The sequence below is a fragment of the Sardina pilchardus genome, chromosome 19 (genome assembly GCF_963854185.1).
Source record: "Sardina pilchardus chromosome 19, fSarPil1.1, whole genome shotgun sequence".
NCBI lineage: Eukaryota > Metazoa > Chordata > Actinopteri > Clupeiformes > Clupeidae > Sardina > Sardina pilchardus.
This window is the reverse complement of record NC_085012.1, coordinates 27487256-27503634: the sequence shown is the minus strand read 5'-3', so window position 1 is coordinate 27503634 and position 16379 is coordinate 27487256. Positions and strand designations below refer to the sequence as shown.

Here is a 16379-nt window from a genome sequence, read left to right as displayed (position 1 = left end):
AGTGTGGTCTATTGTCAGATGAAAAGGAAATTGTGCTCTTTCGCTAAAAACACTTAGGGTGTCTTTGGCGTACATAGAAGAATGACTATACTAATAAGAATCCCATGCTTAATCAGAATAATGGTGGAGGGGCTGTGCTATTGTGGGGCTGTTTTAATTCCCGAAGGCCTTGGGAACCTAATTAAGGTGCATGTATAATGGACACCAAGAAAAACCTGAACATTTTCAAAAGAAATCAAACAATCTCTGCCAAGGCCCTGAAAGTTGGTCATGATTGGATCATTCATCAGGTCAATGAACCAAAACAAATGTCCAGATCAAAACAAATATGGTTTACTGAACACAAAAGCAAGCTTCAGACATTGCCATTGCAGTCCCCTGATCTAAACTCCATAGAAAAACAGTAGGATGAGTCAAAGAGGAGAATGCACAAGTGTAGACCTAGCAATCTGGACGATCTGGGGAGGTTTTGTAAAGATGAATGGTCTTAAATCCCTTACTTTGCATTCTCAATCGTTATGGGGTGTCAGAGAATAATATTACAAGCTGTTTTATTGACAAAGGGAGTTTTAAGAAGGTATAACAAGTAGGGGTGCCAATAATTGTGAGTGACGTGTTTTTGTTAAAAATATTTATTTATTTATTTATGAGATCTTCCTTTTTCTCAAAATAATTTGCTTCCTTTCAATGTTGGATTTTTCCTCATTTTGTTTCATTGAAAAATTACAATAAATCACCAGCAGATTATTTTTTATACCTGTTTTTAGTCAACTTTACCAAGGGTGCCAATAATTCTGGAGGGTACTGTATATAATACATTAAAATACAAATGATGCAAACTCTGCTGGATTATTGTTAAAAGACTCATTCCCCTGCCATTCTGTGATCGGCAATCGGCCGATCATGATTTTGGTGATCGGCAATCGGTGATCGGCCCCAAAAATGCTGATCGGAGCATCTCTAAATAAAAAGGTTTTAATAATGTGATCTTATTTCATTGGCCATCAGGATATTCTATTGAGTGGCAGGTGCCATAATGCTTCATTCAATAACTTGCTCATTACATTTCTTTTTTGATAAAACAACCATTAGCGCAAAATGAGTGACCGTGATGCTCCACCTGCAACAGTAGATTTATGTTTTAATTAATTTGCTGAATAGGTTTGGGATGGTAACCTGAGAAAAACTGTTGACCTCTCAAACCACTCTACTACTATATATAGCATCAGTGTTGGGTAGCGAGCCCATGCGGTTCATGAAATCCTTACACGTATGCCAGTTTTTCTACACTCAAGTTCAAATTCACACAAAATGACACCATTTTTGTTTATGAGCACATTGCATGGACATTGAGCATGTTTCAAGAATAAGAAAAAGGTTTCAATGCAAACTACTGCTGCTTTTGTCATGTGATCAGTGCAGTACACAAGCTACAATCTCAGTGCTAAGCTGGCATACTTTTCAGCCCTATTACACAAGGCAATATCTTGAAGGACCACTGAGTCATGCTTGTTGAAATAACTGCTCTCCTTTACCAAAGCAATTAAGTGTTGAAGGCTTTGAGGCAAAGATCCCATCACAATTCCTCATATGAGTCATACCATACCCTATGTGTGTGTACAATCATACAAGCGCATACAAAAGGGTCAAGTGTCTAGTCCTGTAATATGCTTGGACCTTCGAAACATTACGGTCCTGCAGATATTAACGGAAGACAGGAAAGCGGACCTGGAATTGGTCATCACACACAGACCAGAAGAGACCCCAGCATTGTTTACATGTCTGCGTCCCTTAGCAGCAAGATAAGGCAAGTGCAGCCGCAGAACCAGACAGTGTGTGCTGACAACTTCTCCTTAAGGGACAAGAGCATTAAAAAATTAAGTATGCATTGGCATGTAGCTAGCTCAGTGGAGGAGGAGCAATATAAAACACACTGCTAGCGTGTCTGTGCACTGGCGGCTAACTCGCTAGGGAAGCGCATGACAACATGTCTTGTATTAGCATGCGTGCTGGCAGCTAGCTCAGTAAAAGGTACTCACTGTGTCAGCCGTCCTGCTGGGGTTGGAATGGGAGTTGGCGCTGTGCAGAGCACTGTGGTTGTGGGAGTTCTCCTGAGGGGAATAACTGGTCCCTGTAAAAACACACAAACCCACAACACAGAGATGGTGTTAGACAAAAGCACAACTCAAAACATAACCAAACACACAGAAAAGCAAAAAAACATCACACAAGCATAGAAAATTTGAAAACATACATTACACGGGTAAAACTACAGACAAACTACGGAAACCTGAGGCAGCTGAGGCCCTGCATCTTTACTGATATTCTGATACTGATCTTCAGAGACAACTACATGCTAGAGACGATCTGTGACCCCAGCACAGGTATGAGCGTTTCTACTCCTGAGGAGCTATGCTTCGACAGAACCTAAGACAATGCAGCAAGAACAATGACAATGGTCAATTCTGCCTAGAGGGCTAACATTTTAAATTCATCTTAATAGGCCATCAATTCAGTTCTACATGAGAGTGCATGATTTGTACACCTATATACTACAACTCTACCCGGGCTTAATCATTTAAGCCTCACTTAACTCCTGTAGTAAACCATCAAACCAATTCATCACGAAGGTGACAGACATTTTTGACACCTCCAAACAATACTAAATTCTAAATAAAAGCCAAAGTAAGAAAGATGAAAGAATGCAGTCCCTCAGAATAGAAATACTCAAGCCACACAGGAGCTTCATCTTGGTCTTTATGTACACAGATCACTAACAATACAGCAGTATTTGTGGAATCAGAATGGGCGAAAGAACTGGCGAATGCGCTAAATTTGATCATTGAAATAATGTGTCACTCAACAAAAGTACCACTGCTGGAACACTCAACAGAATGTGTGTTGTTCAAGTCCAAGGCCGACTCAATGTTCACCCAACAAATGAGCCCTCAGCGGCTCAATCTGTGAGAGATATAAATCTGTTGTGCCAGTGTTTAGCTAGATTACTTCATACACATATTTTATTTCTCAAAATAAATGATGGGGGAGCTGCGTGTAAGTGACTGCAGCGTCCATACATACTCAAGTCCAGGCTCCAGAGGAACCCAGGATTGAATCACACCTAGAGTCATTTCTCAATACCAACCCATCTCTCTCTCTCACACACACACTCACTTCCAGCCACTCTTCACTTCACCATCTAAATAAAGGCATCTTTTTCTGAGACACAAATGTCTAAGTGTGTACAAACGTTAAACTAGCAGTGTTCATGGTGCCAATAACATCTTTGCTAAATTAATATGGGATTCCTTGAGTCTTGATGGAAGCAACCTTGCAGATGCTACCAAGGTCAGTAGTAGTTACAGTGGTACAGTACAATTAAACAATGTTTTTGCTAAATTGTATCATCAATATATTAGTGTCAAAACTCCTTGTGGCACCACGCACTTTAATGGCTCTTGATAGAGATGGCTTTCATCATGTTTTTAACAAGACCAAATTAAAAAGTGGCAGACAACCAGACTGACAAGCATTTTTCATTGATTAACAGCACCCACATTAACACACCTCAAGTGTCTCAGTTATCGCCATCATTCACCCGGCAACACAGAAATCTGTAAGCCACTGGCACCGGTACCACCATCGTTCCTACAGTGCACTATATCCATCACCAAAACTGTCAAACACAACTGAAATAAAGTGTTGGATCCACTAGCTTTGTAAGTGGCATGCTTTCATCGAAAAGCTATTATATGGTGAGTGTGTAGGATGAGCGGGAGACACCGGAGCCACAGGTGAGTGAGTGGGAATGAAGGATGAACAGGTGGCCACACACACACACACGGGGGTGGCGCAGGGCTGAGACAAATGCACGGCTGTTGGGAACATGATGGAAGGGGCTGAGTGTGTGTCCAGGGGAGAGAAGTAATGAGAGGTGTGTGTGTGCATTAAAGGTGTGTGTGGGAAGACACAAGTGTACAAGCGCAAGTTTAAGACGAAAAGAAAGCAGCAGGTAGTCTGTATGCGTCACTGAGCGAACGTGAGCGACAGACGGAAGTTAGCACAAAGGTACTGGGGGGTGGAGGGTGCCGATAGAGACTGAGGAGGCCACCAAGAAACCCTGCACCTGCACATAGCAGGGATTACACACCCCAAAACCACACACAGCCACCAGAGAACCATTACTATGGCAACCACCAGTCCAATGAGGTCCCCTAGGACACTAGCAGCTGTGTGTGTGTGTGTGTGTGTGTGTGTGTACGTGTGTGTGCGTGTATGCGTATGCATGTGTGGGTGTCATCAGCCGTTGTCACACAGAGTAAAGAAATAAGAGGGGAGAGCCAGACACAAAAAGAATTGGGGAAAGAGGGAGGGGGAGTCAAAGGGCTAGCAAATCTTGCATCTTCTTTACACTGAAGTCGTCTGCAGAGCATCAACCAAAAGACTGGGACATCATAATGATGGAGATTTAAGGCTTTTTTGGTTTTGTTCTGGGATTTCAGTGCCTTTTGAAGCAGCAAGTACCCATCAAGATAAAGCAGCCTTATTTTCTGTAGAGGAAGAGAAAGTCTTTGGGTCTTGGGAATGGAAATGGATGGGGGAAATATCAATGGCAGGCTAAGACTAACAAAGATGTGCATTAAATGAGAACAGCAAATGTTTAGCTTTAACCTTTAAATCCCTTTAAATCCCTATTCGGGCGCGCACGTCCAAAATATGTTTTTATAGGTGCCAAACAAAACATGTCAAGAGAAAGAAGGAGATGGGCGGTGGTGGCGTAGTGGTTAAGGAACCTAGCTAGCATGCTAGTAGCCAAGACATTGTGGGTTCGAGTCCCGGCTGCCACCATTGCGCCCTTGAGCAAGGCACTGAAGCCACTAAGTTGCTCTAGGGGAGACTGGCCCTGATGTAATTGATAGATGACAATTGTAAGACACTTTGGTTAAAAGCGTCTGCTAAATGCATGAATGTAAATGTATGAATGTAGATGGTCTACACACTGTATATGGGCTCCAATAAATGCTTTATCTATTTTAAACAGATCTTCATCAGGCCTTCAAACCATAACAACAACGTTTATATCCCTACACTTGGGTAATAGTCATGGTACCCCATCATCAAGCTGCCTTTCAGCTAATTAACGAAGGCATAGGAAAGACTCGATGGCTATAGAGAATTGGTTTCAAACACAAACAATGCAGAGTTAAGATGCCAGAGATGTGCGCATGTACTCAACCTTACAACCAAACACTGCCTCGTCCTGATCTGCATTCATACCTGCATCACTCCGCTTACCACACACCACACACCTCCTATTGATCTCTACTGAGCTGCGGCTCTTTTGACATTGGAGATGTGCTCTCTCCATCTCTGGCCTTTAAAAGCACATTTTCCATCCAACATTCTCTCAGGTCGCACTAAAATAGTGATTCCACAACATGCATTTCAATAAGAGTCCAATGGCCATGATCATTCAACACAGGACAGCTCTGTGTGCTGAAAAACATTTATGTGGTCTTAATATTGCCTAACACGCACAATCCCATAACTGTTAGTGCAACATTTTGTAATGTTGTGATCAACATTACAAAAAAGATCGGTAACAATCGTCATGCATGAGAACAGCAAAAAGTAAAAGCAAAGATCTGTCTATTTAGACTCCTGCAGCAGAACTGACTGAAGGCAAAACTAAGGGAGCCTTCACAACTGGATGGAGCAATTGAACTGCAATACGAAGCATTTGGCCTCAAAACCAGTTGTTTTAGCATATGTGAACACAGCAATCACACCCAGTTCTGGAACAGAAAAAATGAGATGGCTCATTTCTACAGAACCTTTGAGCAGTACATTTTGTATGTAACGTCGGTCAGAATAGAAAGAGCAATCTGATCATCTTGAGTAGTTTCATCGAGCGTGAAGATTTGTTTAGAAGTTTTGATCCACTCTGGCAGGTGTGGTGGCGCGGCAGTAACGTCATGACAATCGGTCGGCCCAGGTCCACTTCCCAAACCTGTCATTACAAGACCGTGTCAGATAAAAGAGTCAGCTAAATACCAGTCAACTTTAACGTTCACATCTGATGAACATAAAACAAACCCAGGGATAAGCTCCACATCTGTATCAACTCTGCATGTGAACAAATAACGGTCTGAACAAAACCCTAGAATCCAAAACGAGCCACTAGTTTCTGTGCAATCTTGCTAACATGCATACCAACCCACCAATCAACCAACAGACAAGGCTAAAAACCTAACCTCCTTGGTGATGGCATCTATAAATATATGAAAACATATACTATATAGCCCAGATGATGCAAACAGTCATAAAACACAACCCTTGAATGGTTCTGTTGAGCAGAACACCAGGTCCAGACCATGCTGAAAAATATTAGTGTTGGGCTTGGTTATGATTTAACAGTCCCTGCTTCAGTAGAACACACCTACAGGGTCAAATCAACTTTGTGGGTTCATCTCTGCACTGAAAACAGGCCCTAAATACATGAAAAGACTTGGCATAACTTACTGAATCATGTAAAGAACAGGCAAAAACTACAGTGGTTTGGTGAGAATGCTGATCTGAATGCTGGTCCTCTTCTCCAAAACAAATCATTGTGTTGAGGGTTTTTAGATTTGACAGACTAAAAGTGCCTTATTGAAGCATAGGCCTAACTGGACAGTCAAACTGAACAACAACCATTAGATCAACCAAATAAGCGTGCCAAAGCCCTGCATCTGCTGTGGAGCTCCTTTGACGCAGGAGCATATGACAATTCTTAATCATTCAGTGTGGAGGTGGGGATGCATTTTAATTCTGCCTAAGGACGCCCTGAACTGTGAGCACCTTTCACGACAGTCTGGCTAGCATGTCAGCAGGAGAGGAGAGACAGTTGGGAATAGAGTGCTGTTCCTGCCTAGGTGCATGGCTATGAATCACTACCATCATGTGACATACAGAAGCACAATCAGACCATCAGCCATTTGCCTTGACGCAGTCCTCGTCTGCTGCAGTGCACATCTCAAGGGCTGGGAAGCCCGGGCCCAGGCGTCAGTGTTGAGGATATGAGCAGAGAGTATCTGTTCTTTGTTGCCATCAGCAACTCCCTAGTAGCTCTGTGCTGTAAGTTAAGGAACAAGCTCGATTTTTCTTTAAGAATACGCCAGTGTTCCAAACTGCTGAGTCAGTTGTTGAGGATTGATCCCAACTGATCATTCTGACAGGCCTTTTTGTAGCCAGAACAAGAAGTCTCTCGACCAAAAAATTCACTTCAATAATAGCAAACACTAAAAGGAGAGAAGCAATGACTGTATATGGGTCCAAATCCAGACATGACACGTAACAGCATATAAACATCAAAAGCCAGGAGTGAAGTCAGACAATGTTCATAAAGTTTGGGGGGGAAATGTCGGGGAAAAGATCTTTACAGAAACATCTCTGGGGAGCAACTCTCTAAGGCCTTTCATTCATAGTCATGATGTCTAAAGTTCATAGGTTTGGAACCTTGTGGTAAATGAATACCTTTACTGCTTTTATTACCTATACCACCATCTGCTGAGTGACTTCTACCGTCAATGTTGTGCCAATAGGGTGTGTTCTCAAGTAGACAGATAGGTTTAGTTAAAAATGCTCATAAAAAGCCATGTTTGCAGGATGGATTGAAACAATGAGTTAAAAAAACAGTGGTGCCTCTGCTATCGTAACATACAGGGAGATATTTATTTATTTATTTATTTATATATATATATATATATATATATATATATATATATATATATATATATATATATATATATATAGAGAGAGAGAGAGAGAGAGAGAGAGAGAGAGAGAGAGAGAGAGAGAGAGAGAGAGAGAGAGAGAGAGAGAGAGAGAGAGAGAGAGAGAGAGAGAGAGAGAGAAGAAAGACCACACACACAAAACAAAGCCTGGATCAACTAAGGGAGGAGAAAGATGATGGAGGACAAGAGAACAAGACAGGGAGGTTTTGTCTGGATTAAATATAGCACAGGTTTAAGCACATCCATGTATTTAATCATGCATAATTACACTGTCATGATTGGCACTCAACGTTCATTATCCAAAGGGGGAGAGGGAGAAACGGAGCCACCTTCCCCTTCCCTCCAGCCCTGTCTTTATCAGAGTAACGGGTCCATCCTAACCTCTCTCTGTCACGCTAATGCACACACGGCCCAGATGTTCAGGCCGACATTGATAAGGTGAAGAGGATATATAGGCAAGGGTATGAATAAATGATGGGCTGGGGTGGTTATCTAGTTCTGCTGGAGTGCGCTGGGTTAGGTGTGCCTGACTGACATCGCTCAAGACTGACCCAACATCTCCAGGAGAAGGGGAGTCACTCGGAGGACAGATACAAGTATTGATGAGGATCTCAACAAGCTGCTTAAGCAACACAAAACCCTTGTATGTGAATGCTTGTCTATGTGATACTAAACTGTAATGTACCCTTGTGTCTTTAGGCAGAATCTCTGTGTGTGTGCATGTGTGCGTGCGTGTGTTTGTGAGAGAGAGAGAGAGAGAGATTCAGGGGTGTTATAGAAAACAGCATATTTTGTGAACATGTTCATTTGCTCAATGCAATCATTAACATCAAATCAGTCTGCTGGTGTTGTTGGCTTAGGTTTTTTGTTCAGTGGGGACAAATCAGACGATTTATGGCTAAAGAAATAGGTCTCCACCTTGTATGCTCCTTGTACACTAACCACAAACCATCTTCAGATTAAAAGCCTTGTGCTTTGCATACTCTCTTTTACACTTCTACGCCATCATGGTGATTTGACAAAATGGACAGTTAGGATCTAGTTTTCACCAATAGCTAACCAAAAATATGAAGATAAGGATACCTACAAGAGGGTGAGTGTGGTACATCCCTCATAATGGGCAACTTTGCATCAAGACTTGTGGAAGGAGACATCTCACTTTCCTATTACAAGCCATTAGTACACTAGAACGGTAAGCAGGAAATCCGAAACCGAAAGGCCGAAACAACAGATGTGCTCTGGGACTACAAGAAGAGATGCCTGTAATGGATGGGGAACTCAAGGTTTGGGGCATAATGGACATAATTACAGAATCTGACTAAACATGAACATTCTTACCCCTTCAAATGTATTCACTGATGGAGAGTGGGAATTGGCAACACATGGCAACCATGGCAAACGTTAAATATGCTGCTGGGGTTCTGCACATCACCAAAACACTACATTATCTTCTATAGCTTCTTAGGATACATTCACACTAGACCCTTTGGTCCTAATCGGAGTTTGTTTGGACTGTTGGGTTGGATTAACTTGATTACATGTGAACGCAGTCAACCAAACTCGGGTGCAAACCCAAGATCGTACTAGAGTCCACCAGAATCAAGAAAATGGTGGTCTGGGATACGGTGCGCTAGAACTCCAGTGAGGTTAGCTTTGATGTTAATGCTATCGTTTGAAAACCAGGAAATAAACAGCAGCATTGCCAAGTGATATTGGTAAATAGTGTTTGTGCTTATGACAGTTGCACAAACAAAAATGTAATGTGAATGGAGACTTGCTGGGGAAGGGCTGGGGGGGGAATCACACCCAGGTTCAGTCAGGTAAACAGAGCAATTGTGAAGGCAACCTTGGGGACCTGTAGTCTTCATACAAATCTTCATACTGGCAAAAGATTAATAGTGCTATTGGAGATCTAAACAATATTTGTATAGACCAAAGAATGTTACTAATATCTCTGGGTTTGAGAAATGTTTGTCAAAAATGGCTACACTTTTTGTCATTGGTTCTGCCCCAACATAAAATGTGTGGTTGGGCTTGCATGAGCAACACCATCATATTGTCCATATCAGTAGAAGTAGAGGAGTACAATCATTTGTCATCTCAAGATTTTACTTATTTACATGAACATTTTTAAATATAAAACATACACAGCTCATGTATGCAATGATGGTAAGCATGGCAGAAAGGTGGAGCTAATTTATGATGATTGTCAGGAGTGAGTTTTACATGTTCAGACCAAATTTGTGTTGTGTGTTTCTCAAGACTTAACGTGAAAGTGACTATAGTAAAATAGTGGTGAATGGCAAATTCCTCTTCTTCCCTTGCTTACATACTATAATAACTAATGAAAGACTTAATTTTGGACTTAAATTTTGTGGAATTTTAGTCTTATAATTTACAAGACTACATGGCCATAATATTGCGGGCATTCTACACCATAACATACCAAATCCCAATAATATGGATCTCAATAAACATTAGCCTAGATCCTTTGCATTACAGGCTACTGTTACACTGTTACTGCTACACTGTACACAATTTCAGAATAGTAAATTGTACTTGGTTTCTTTAAAGAGTATGCAGCACAATCTAATTCCCTGAGCCGCAGTTGTGGATTATGGCTACCAATTGAATACAACATTGTGCATTGCACATTATCTTCATGTCTATTTTATTTCCCCAATACTACATCAGACAAGTGTCCCATCACATCACTATTAAGGAACTACCTGCACAAAATATATTCTCCATTTTGAGACTTTACACTTAAATCATGGATCAGTACTTCCATTTCAAGTGAAAAAGAATATTGATCATTCATTAAAGGTAAAGATGTTTGGTCATGTTAATTAATGGACGTCTGACCATCCTTACCTCCATCCCTCTCTCTGCCTCTGTGTGTGTGGATCGCTTTCGCCCGGCCATGACTGGAATTGTCGGTGTGTTTGTTGTCTGGGCTGTCAGATCGCCGCAGGATTTTGCACGGTGGGGTGGCATCAGCAGGGTCTCGCATCTTCTCATGCCGGTGGTCGCTACCGGGGTGACTCTTCGATGAGTATTTAAGAGTCTGGGAAGACACACATTCAACACTCAAAGCTAAAGTGACGTTTATTGGACACAGAAAACATGTAAAGGTGATGGATAATATCAAAGTCGGTAAAAGGTGTAAGACATCGTTCACCTAAAAATTAATGAAATGTGCACATCGTGGACGAAATAGATAATGCCAGCATTGTGTGTTTATCATTTGTATCTAGTTTAAAGCATACAAAATAACATACAGTCGTGACTTGAGCTGGGGTGAAGACATGGCCGTAGTACGTCACTGACAAGCTAAACATAGCGATCTAATAGTTGCTGGAGGACTAACGTTGGCGTTACATGTCATTAGACAGCTAATGTTTATTTTTTGATAGGCGACGGATTTAAGTGTTGTTTTGGTGAAACGTATTTTGACGCCCGCCCAACAATTTTGACACCATTCATCACGGTGTTTAGCATAAAATTAGTTGATGGAAAAAAACATCATATGTTGGTATTTAGCAGGGCAACATGTTCTTGATCTTATGTGTTTCAAGTTTATGAATTGATTTTATCGTCTGTCGTTCAACCTACAGGCCGTGGTTATAGCTAATAACATTAAAAATATAAGCGCTGTCTAGTCGGTTGCAGGAGCAGCGACCGTCAACCAGGCCTCAAAGCTAACAGGCTAGCTCAGTTATCTTGCTAGCTAGCTAATAAAACTCGTTAGCAACATGTTATTGTCGTTATATTCGACGGTCAAAATCTCGTAGTCAAGAACAGAGACACAATCTGACATCAAATATGGAAGTCATTGTGTTTCTTGTTCGAATTAAACCGAAACAAGACACTTTTCTTGATATTTTCCGCACAGCGGCCTATGCTGCCCTAAAAGCCTGTTCTAGAGTACCCCCTTTTTTAATCTTATTTGTTTCTTGCTAGCTTGTAGCTACCTGATAGGGCTGTGAGTCCCTTCGATCGTTGCACCTGGAAAATAAAAAAGACATTGGTTAGTTGGGTCAAACTCGTAGATCATTATTGCAAGTCAGTGAATCATTGCAACAGCTGAATTGGCTTCCTTAAGTTTCTGGCTACTTATTTTGGTTTCAATAAAAATGGCGGATTGTCAAAGCGGAGAAGGGAAGGAGGAAAATCGGAATATAGCTAGCTTAAAACGTAGAGCTGTTTACCCATCGCCGAGTCTCGCTGGTTTCCTTGCATACATTACCATCAATCCCGTGTTGGTGTGTGTGGAGCGGATGTGAAAGACAGTAAACTTATTTGTTTTGTTTTCAGGTTAAAGCCAATCAAGTCTGATATATCAATAGTTCTTGCTATGTGAGACTCTTTTAGCATTCGCTAATCGGAAGAGCGCCCTCGGTCCATCTCCCACTCGCACACAGCAGACTCTGCCCCTATCTACGGAGATGAGAAGCTCAGCCCGACAGGCGCCCCGCCTCCCCCTCCTACATCGACATCCGGGACATTTTCGCCCTCTCAAGTAGGTAAAACTCGGCTGGATTCAGCTGGTCTAAAAATGCATCACCGAACCAAACAAACCAGCCATCCTCATCAGAATAAATATGTTCGAATAAGTTTATTGGAATTCAATTTAAAGAGAGGGAGAAATAGTGCGACACAATTAGAACAGCACCGATATTCACATGTTTCTCGATGTTACCAATTAGACGATTTCTTAGACCTGGTTTATCCATAGACAGTTAAAGATAGGGTTTACCAACAAGCTAAAAAGTAGACTATGCGAAGTAGAGAAATGCAGAGCCGTAGAGAGAAATTGTGTTCTCTACTGACATCTGGTGGATAGAGGTAGTCTAGCAAATGATTTTTTCTTGTACAATTATGACAAAAATAATTAGTTTCCTAACGTCCCCAAAATAACCAATATATAAATAGACCCAATGTGAATTTGGTCTTCGACACAATGGCTACACTAGGCTACATTTTGACATGTTGGATGTTGGACTGAAGGCCGAAAAGGATTTTGTAACTACACTCAACCATGCTGAACAGGGTTCTGTGACAATCCCCTCACCAACACACACGGGTGCACACGCGCGCACACACGCGCGCACGCACGCACATACACACACACACACACACACACACACACACACACACACACACACACACACACACACACACACACACACCCCATATCAGGTTTCTGCAGCGTAAGAGGGAGAGGGTGGATTTCTACAGCAAGGGACCTTTCCATAAAGCAAGCAGGAGTATCCAAACCCCCACCACCTTCTACCTTGCCTCCCCTTTCTCCCTCTCTCACATGCCACACACAGACACAGATGCGGACAAACAGACTGACACTTTACTTTAAGTAGCCTAATGGGGCAAAGAAACTAGCACAACACTGTATGCCAACCTTTAACACATTGGCATGCGATTAAAATGACTAAAATGAGCAGCAATCATATTTGGACCGAAGACAGTGCACATCCTCTAAATTCACATGTGTGAGACAGCAAAACCTTTCTGAACATGTGCACAGTTCTTGCAGTATGGAGGAGTAAAGTGAAGCTCTTGGTGTTACGGACCTCCTGGAAGAGCCGCAGCTCTTAAAACAGAGAGAGTGGATTCCACTGTGGCTTTGATGAGTCAAGAGTCAATCACAAAGGGAAAAGCAGCATGTCAGCAGAGTGCATTGTGGCAAGAGGTTCAGAGGGCAGGCATGGGGGATCTCTTTTTGTAGGCCAGTTTTCCAGAACTATTCTGCACCAGGACCTTTGCTATAAGAAGACAATACACCACAGATAACTAATTGCTATGTTAAGCTCATTTAGTTTTTGCAGTGACTGATGATATGTCTCTAAAAATCAATATGCCTAGGTCACCACTCTTGTTTGAGAAACCATGCATGTCACCAACAAATGAGTTTTTTGTTGGTTTTCTGGAGAAGGAGTCAGCTTTTTCTTTGAATTCTTCAAGCAATAAATTTGGAGACTACTGTTTAGCCTTCCGGAAGTATTGTGGACCCAATTCAGTGAAACTCAGATGAAGAAAGGTGCCTGCATGATAAAATGTGAAATACTCACAGAAGGTTGCTCTGTTGGTGATGTTTTTATTTATACACAGTATATATATATATATATATATATATACAGTATATATGTTTTGGTTTTGGTTCTGTGATAAAACATTCAGACTTCTGGTATAGTGTTGCACAAGACTAGTGCATTGTTGCATTGAATCTCATATGCTGTGTTATTTATTTGAAGTATAGGCTATGTTGTTGAATTTCCGCTGTATGTCTGAGCGAAAACAGTAAGGAAGACCATATTATTACAATTAGCAAAAGCTAAGACTAAAACTAAAACTAGCAGTGAAAGTAATAGAGAATAAATATAGAATAGAAATGTTTGCAAACAAATAAAAATAAAATAAAAAAAACTGTGCAAAGAAACAGGATTGCAGCTTTCCAAAAAACAACCTCTTTTTAACTCTCCAATGACCACCACGCAAAGGTCCGTATGACATGGTGATGTGTTGATGTCTCAGGGTCATCAGGGCCTGTTGACCACACCATTCTTCTCCACCGTCTTCAGACTGACACAGTGGGAATGGGCACTGTCCTGGAATGGCTCACCTCATGACTCCGGGTCTGATCACATTGCCCCAGCCCCCAGGTTGGGACCATTCTGCCCACAATATATCTGCTCTCACTTGGACATATCGGCAGACAAAACATCAATTGCTTTGCTGATACACTCAGGTGAGGCTACATTGTCTTCGTGTGGAGCGCTTTGGATTTGGATTAGCATACCAAGTTTAACATGGCAAATGCTGGTCATTCGGTTTTAATGATTTTTTATTGAATTATGGACATTTCAAGTATAAAGTCAAGTCATTTTTTTTTAATTTATAGCACATTTATAGATGACTGGGCCGCCCCAAACTGCTTCACAAGTGCTTAGGATAAAGAACAAAAGAAAGACCTAAGACAAAAAGAAAAGGGTTACAGGACAATGACTATAGGAGTTAAAAGAATGCAAAAGGAGAACTTTTAAAAAGGTAGCAGGTGACACTATGCAGGCACTTAAAAAAGGAAGGCAAAGAGCAAGAGAATAGAATTGGATTTTTAACAGGGATTTAAAACTACACACAGACTGGACCGCACGGATGTGGAGAGGGAGGCAGTTTAGAGACAACAACACTACTTCCAACAACAGTTGGTCAGCTGACTGTAGTGCTAGAGGGGATGTGGTGGTAGAGGAGATCAGACATGTGGGGGCCAGACCATGGAGAGATATGCACCCCGTGAGTAGAAGTTTAACATCAATGCGGTAGCGAATGGGGAGCCAGTGGAGCGATGTGAGGACGAGGATGATATGTTTCTCAGGTGGACAAAGCTTTTCCTACTGCACTGACCTGCTGCTCGAACTTCAAGGCACTGTCAAAAATTCCACCCAGATTTCTGACAGAGGGCCTCATATTGGAGGCGAGAGGGTCCAGGGCATCGGTGGAGAATGGCAGAGAAGTTTTGCCAAAACTAACCAACTTGTGGGTTTAGTGATGACTTAGTTTCAATGATAAAGTATGTTTTATGTGCTGATGTGTGTATCTGTTTGAGATGACAGGCATCATGGTGGTGCAGGTGCAGCACACAGGGTTTTAGGCACATGGTAAATGAGAGCTATACTGTTTTGACCACTCTCTTCTTTACAAAACACTTTAAAACAGTTCTTTTGTTTATTTGAAATCATTATAATAGAGCAATAATAACAATAAAAATAACATAATAACCAGACATTTGCTAATGGTTAAAACTCATGCTATAAGAATATGAGTTTTAAGCACTTCTATTTCCAAAACTGGAACAGACAACACTAGATAAATCATTCCATCGACGAGGAATCATAAGTAAAAGACTCTTAATTGTGATATAGTATTGAATGAAGACTGCATGGCACAACAGACAACCATGAGAGGACTGAATGGTTGAGAGGATGAAATAAAGCTGAATAACTCAGAAAGGGAGGTGCAGGAAGCTCAGAGAGAAGAATTTGAACGTACTGCTGTGTGCAAGTCCATTTGGCATGCCATTCCTTTAATCATTTACAGGGCTACTGCAAACCAACATCTTGTATACCCAGGCCTACGGCAATCAGGCAGCACAGCTCAAACATGCATAGGGAAGTAACAGGAAACTTGGCATAATCATGATTACCACAAGATGGTGCCACTGGACCACTGGTATTTAATATAACCAAGAGACCAGGCTTGTTCACATTATTCATATTTGTGGCTGCCTTAAGTGACAGTCCAAATTAACAAAGGGAGCCTCGGCTCTCAATGGAGATCGGATCCCTCCCTTTCCAATTAACCAGGATTTAGAGAGAGAGAGAGAGAGAGAGAGAGAGAGAGAGAGAAAGGATGATAAACCTGAACAGACCCAGAATAAATTACTGTAAGCACTGGCAGCTAACTAGAGAGATGGACTCATTAGGAGTGTTTGTGGACCTAAATTAAGTTGCAGGATTGCTTTTCACTGATTTTTATTTTTAAAGGCGATTTCCTGGATCCAGGATCCTGATAAAGTTCCCTTGGCCA

At 41.6% G+C, this 16379-nt stretch overlaps 1 protein-coding gene across 1 annotated transcript in view; it reads right to left on the bottom strand.

Moving 5' to 3' along the window:
• waca (WW domain containing adaptor with coiled-coil a) overlaps window positions 1-12204 on the bottom strand; it is a 51782-nt gene extending 39578 nt beyond the window's left edge. Inside the window, exons 1-4 of the mRNA XM_062520870.1 lie at window positions 11987-12204; window positions 11750-11783; window positions 10650-10842; window positions 2040-2131 (exon numbers count right to left, since the gene is read on the bottom strand). Coding sequence (XP_062376854.1) covers window positions 2040-2131; window positions 10650-10842; window positions 11750-11783; window positions 11987-12027 — 360 coding nt within the window. The 5' untranslated portion in view covers window positions 12028-12204. The remainder of the gene's footprint in view (window positions 1-2039; window positions 2132-10649; window positions 10843-11749; window positions 11784-11986) is intronic.
• Between the last annotated feature and the right edge of the window lie 4175 nt (window positions 12205-16379).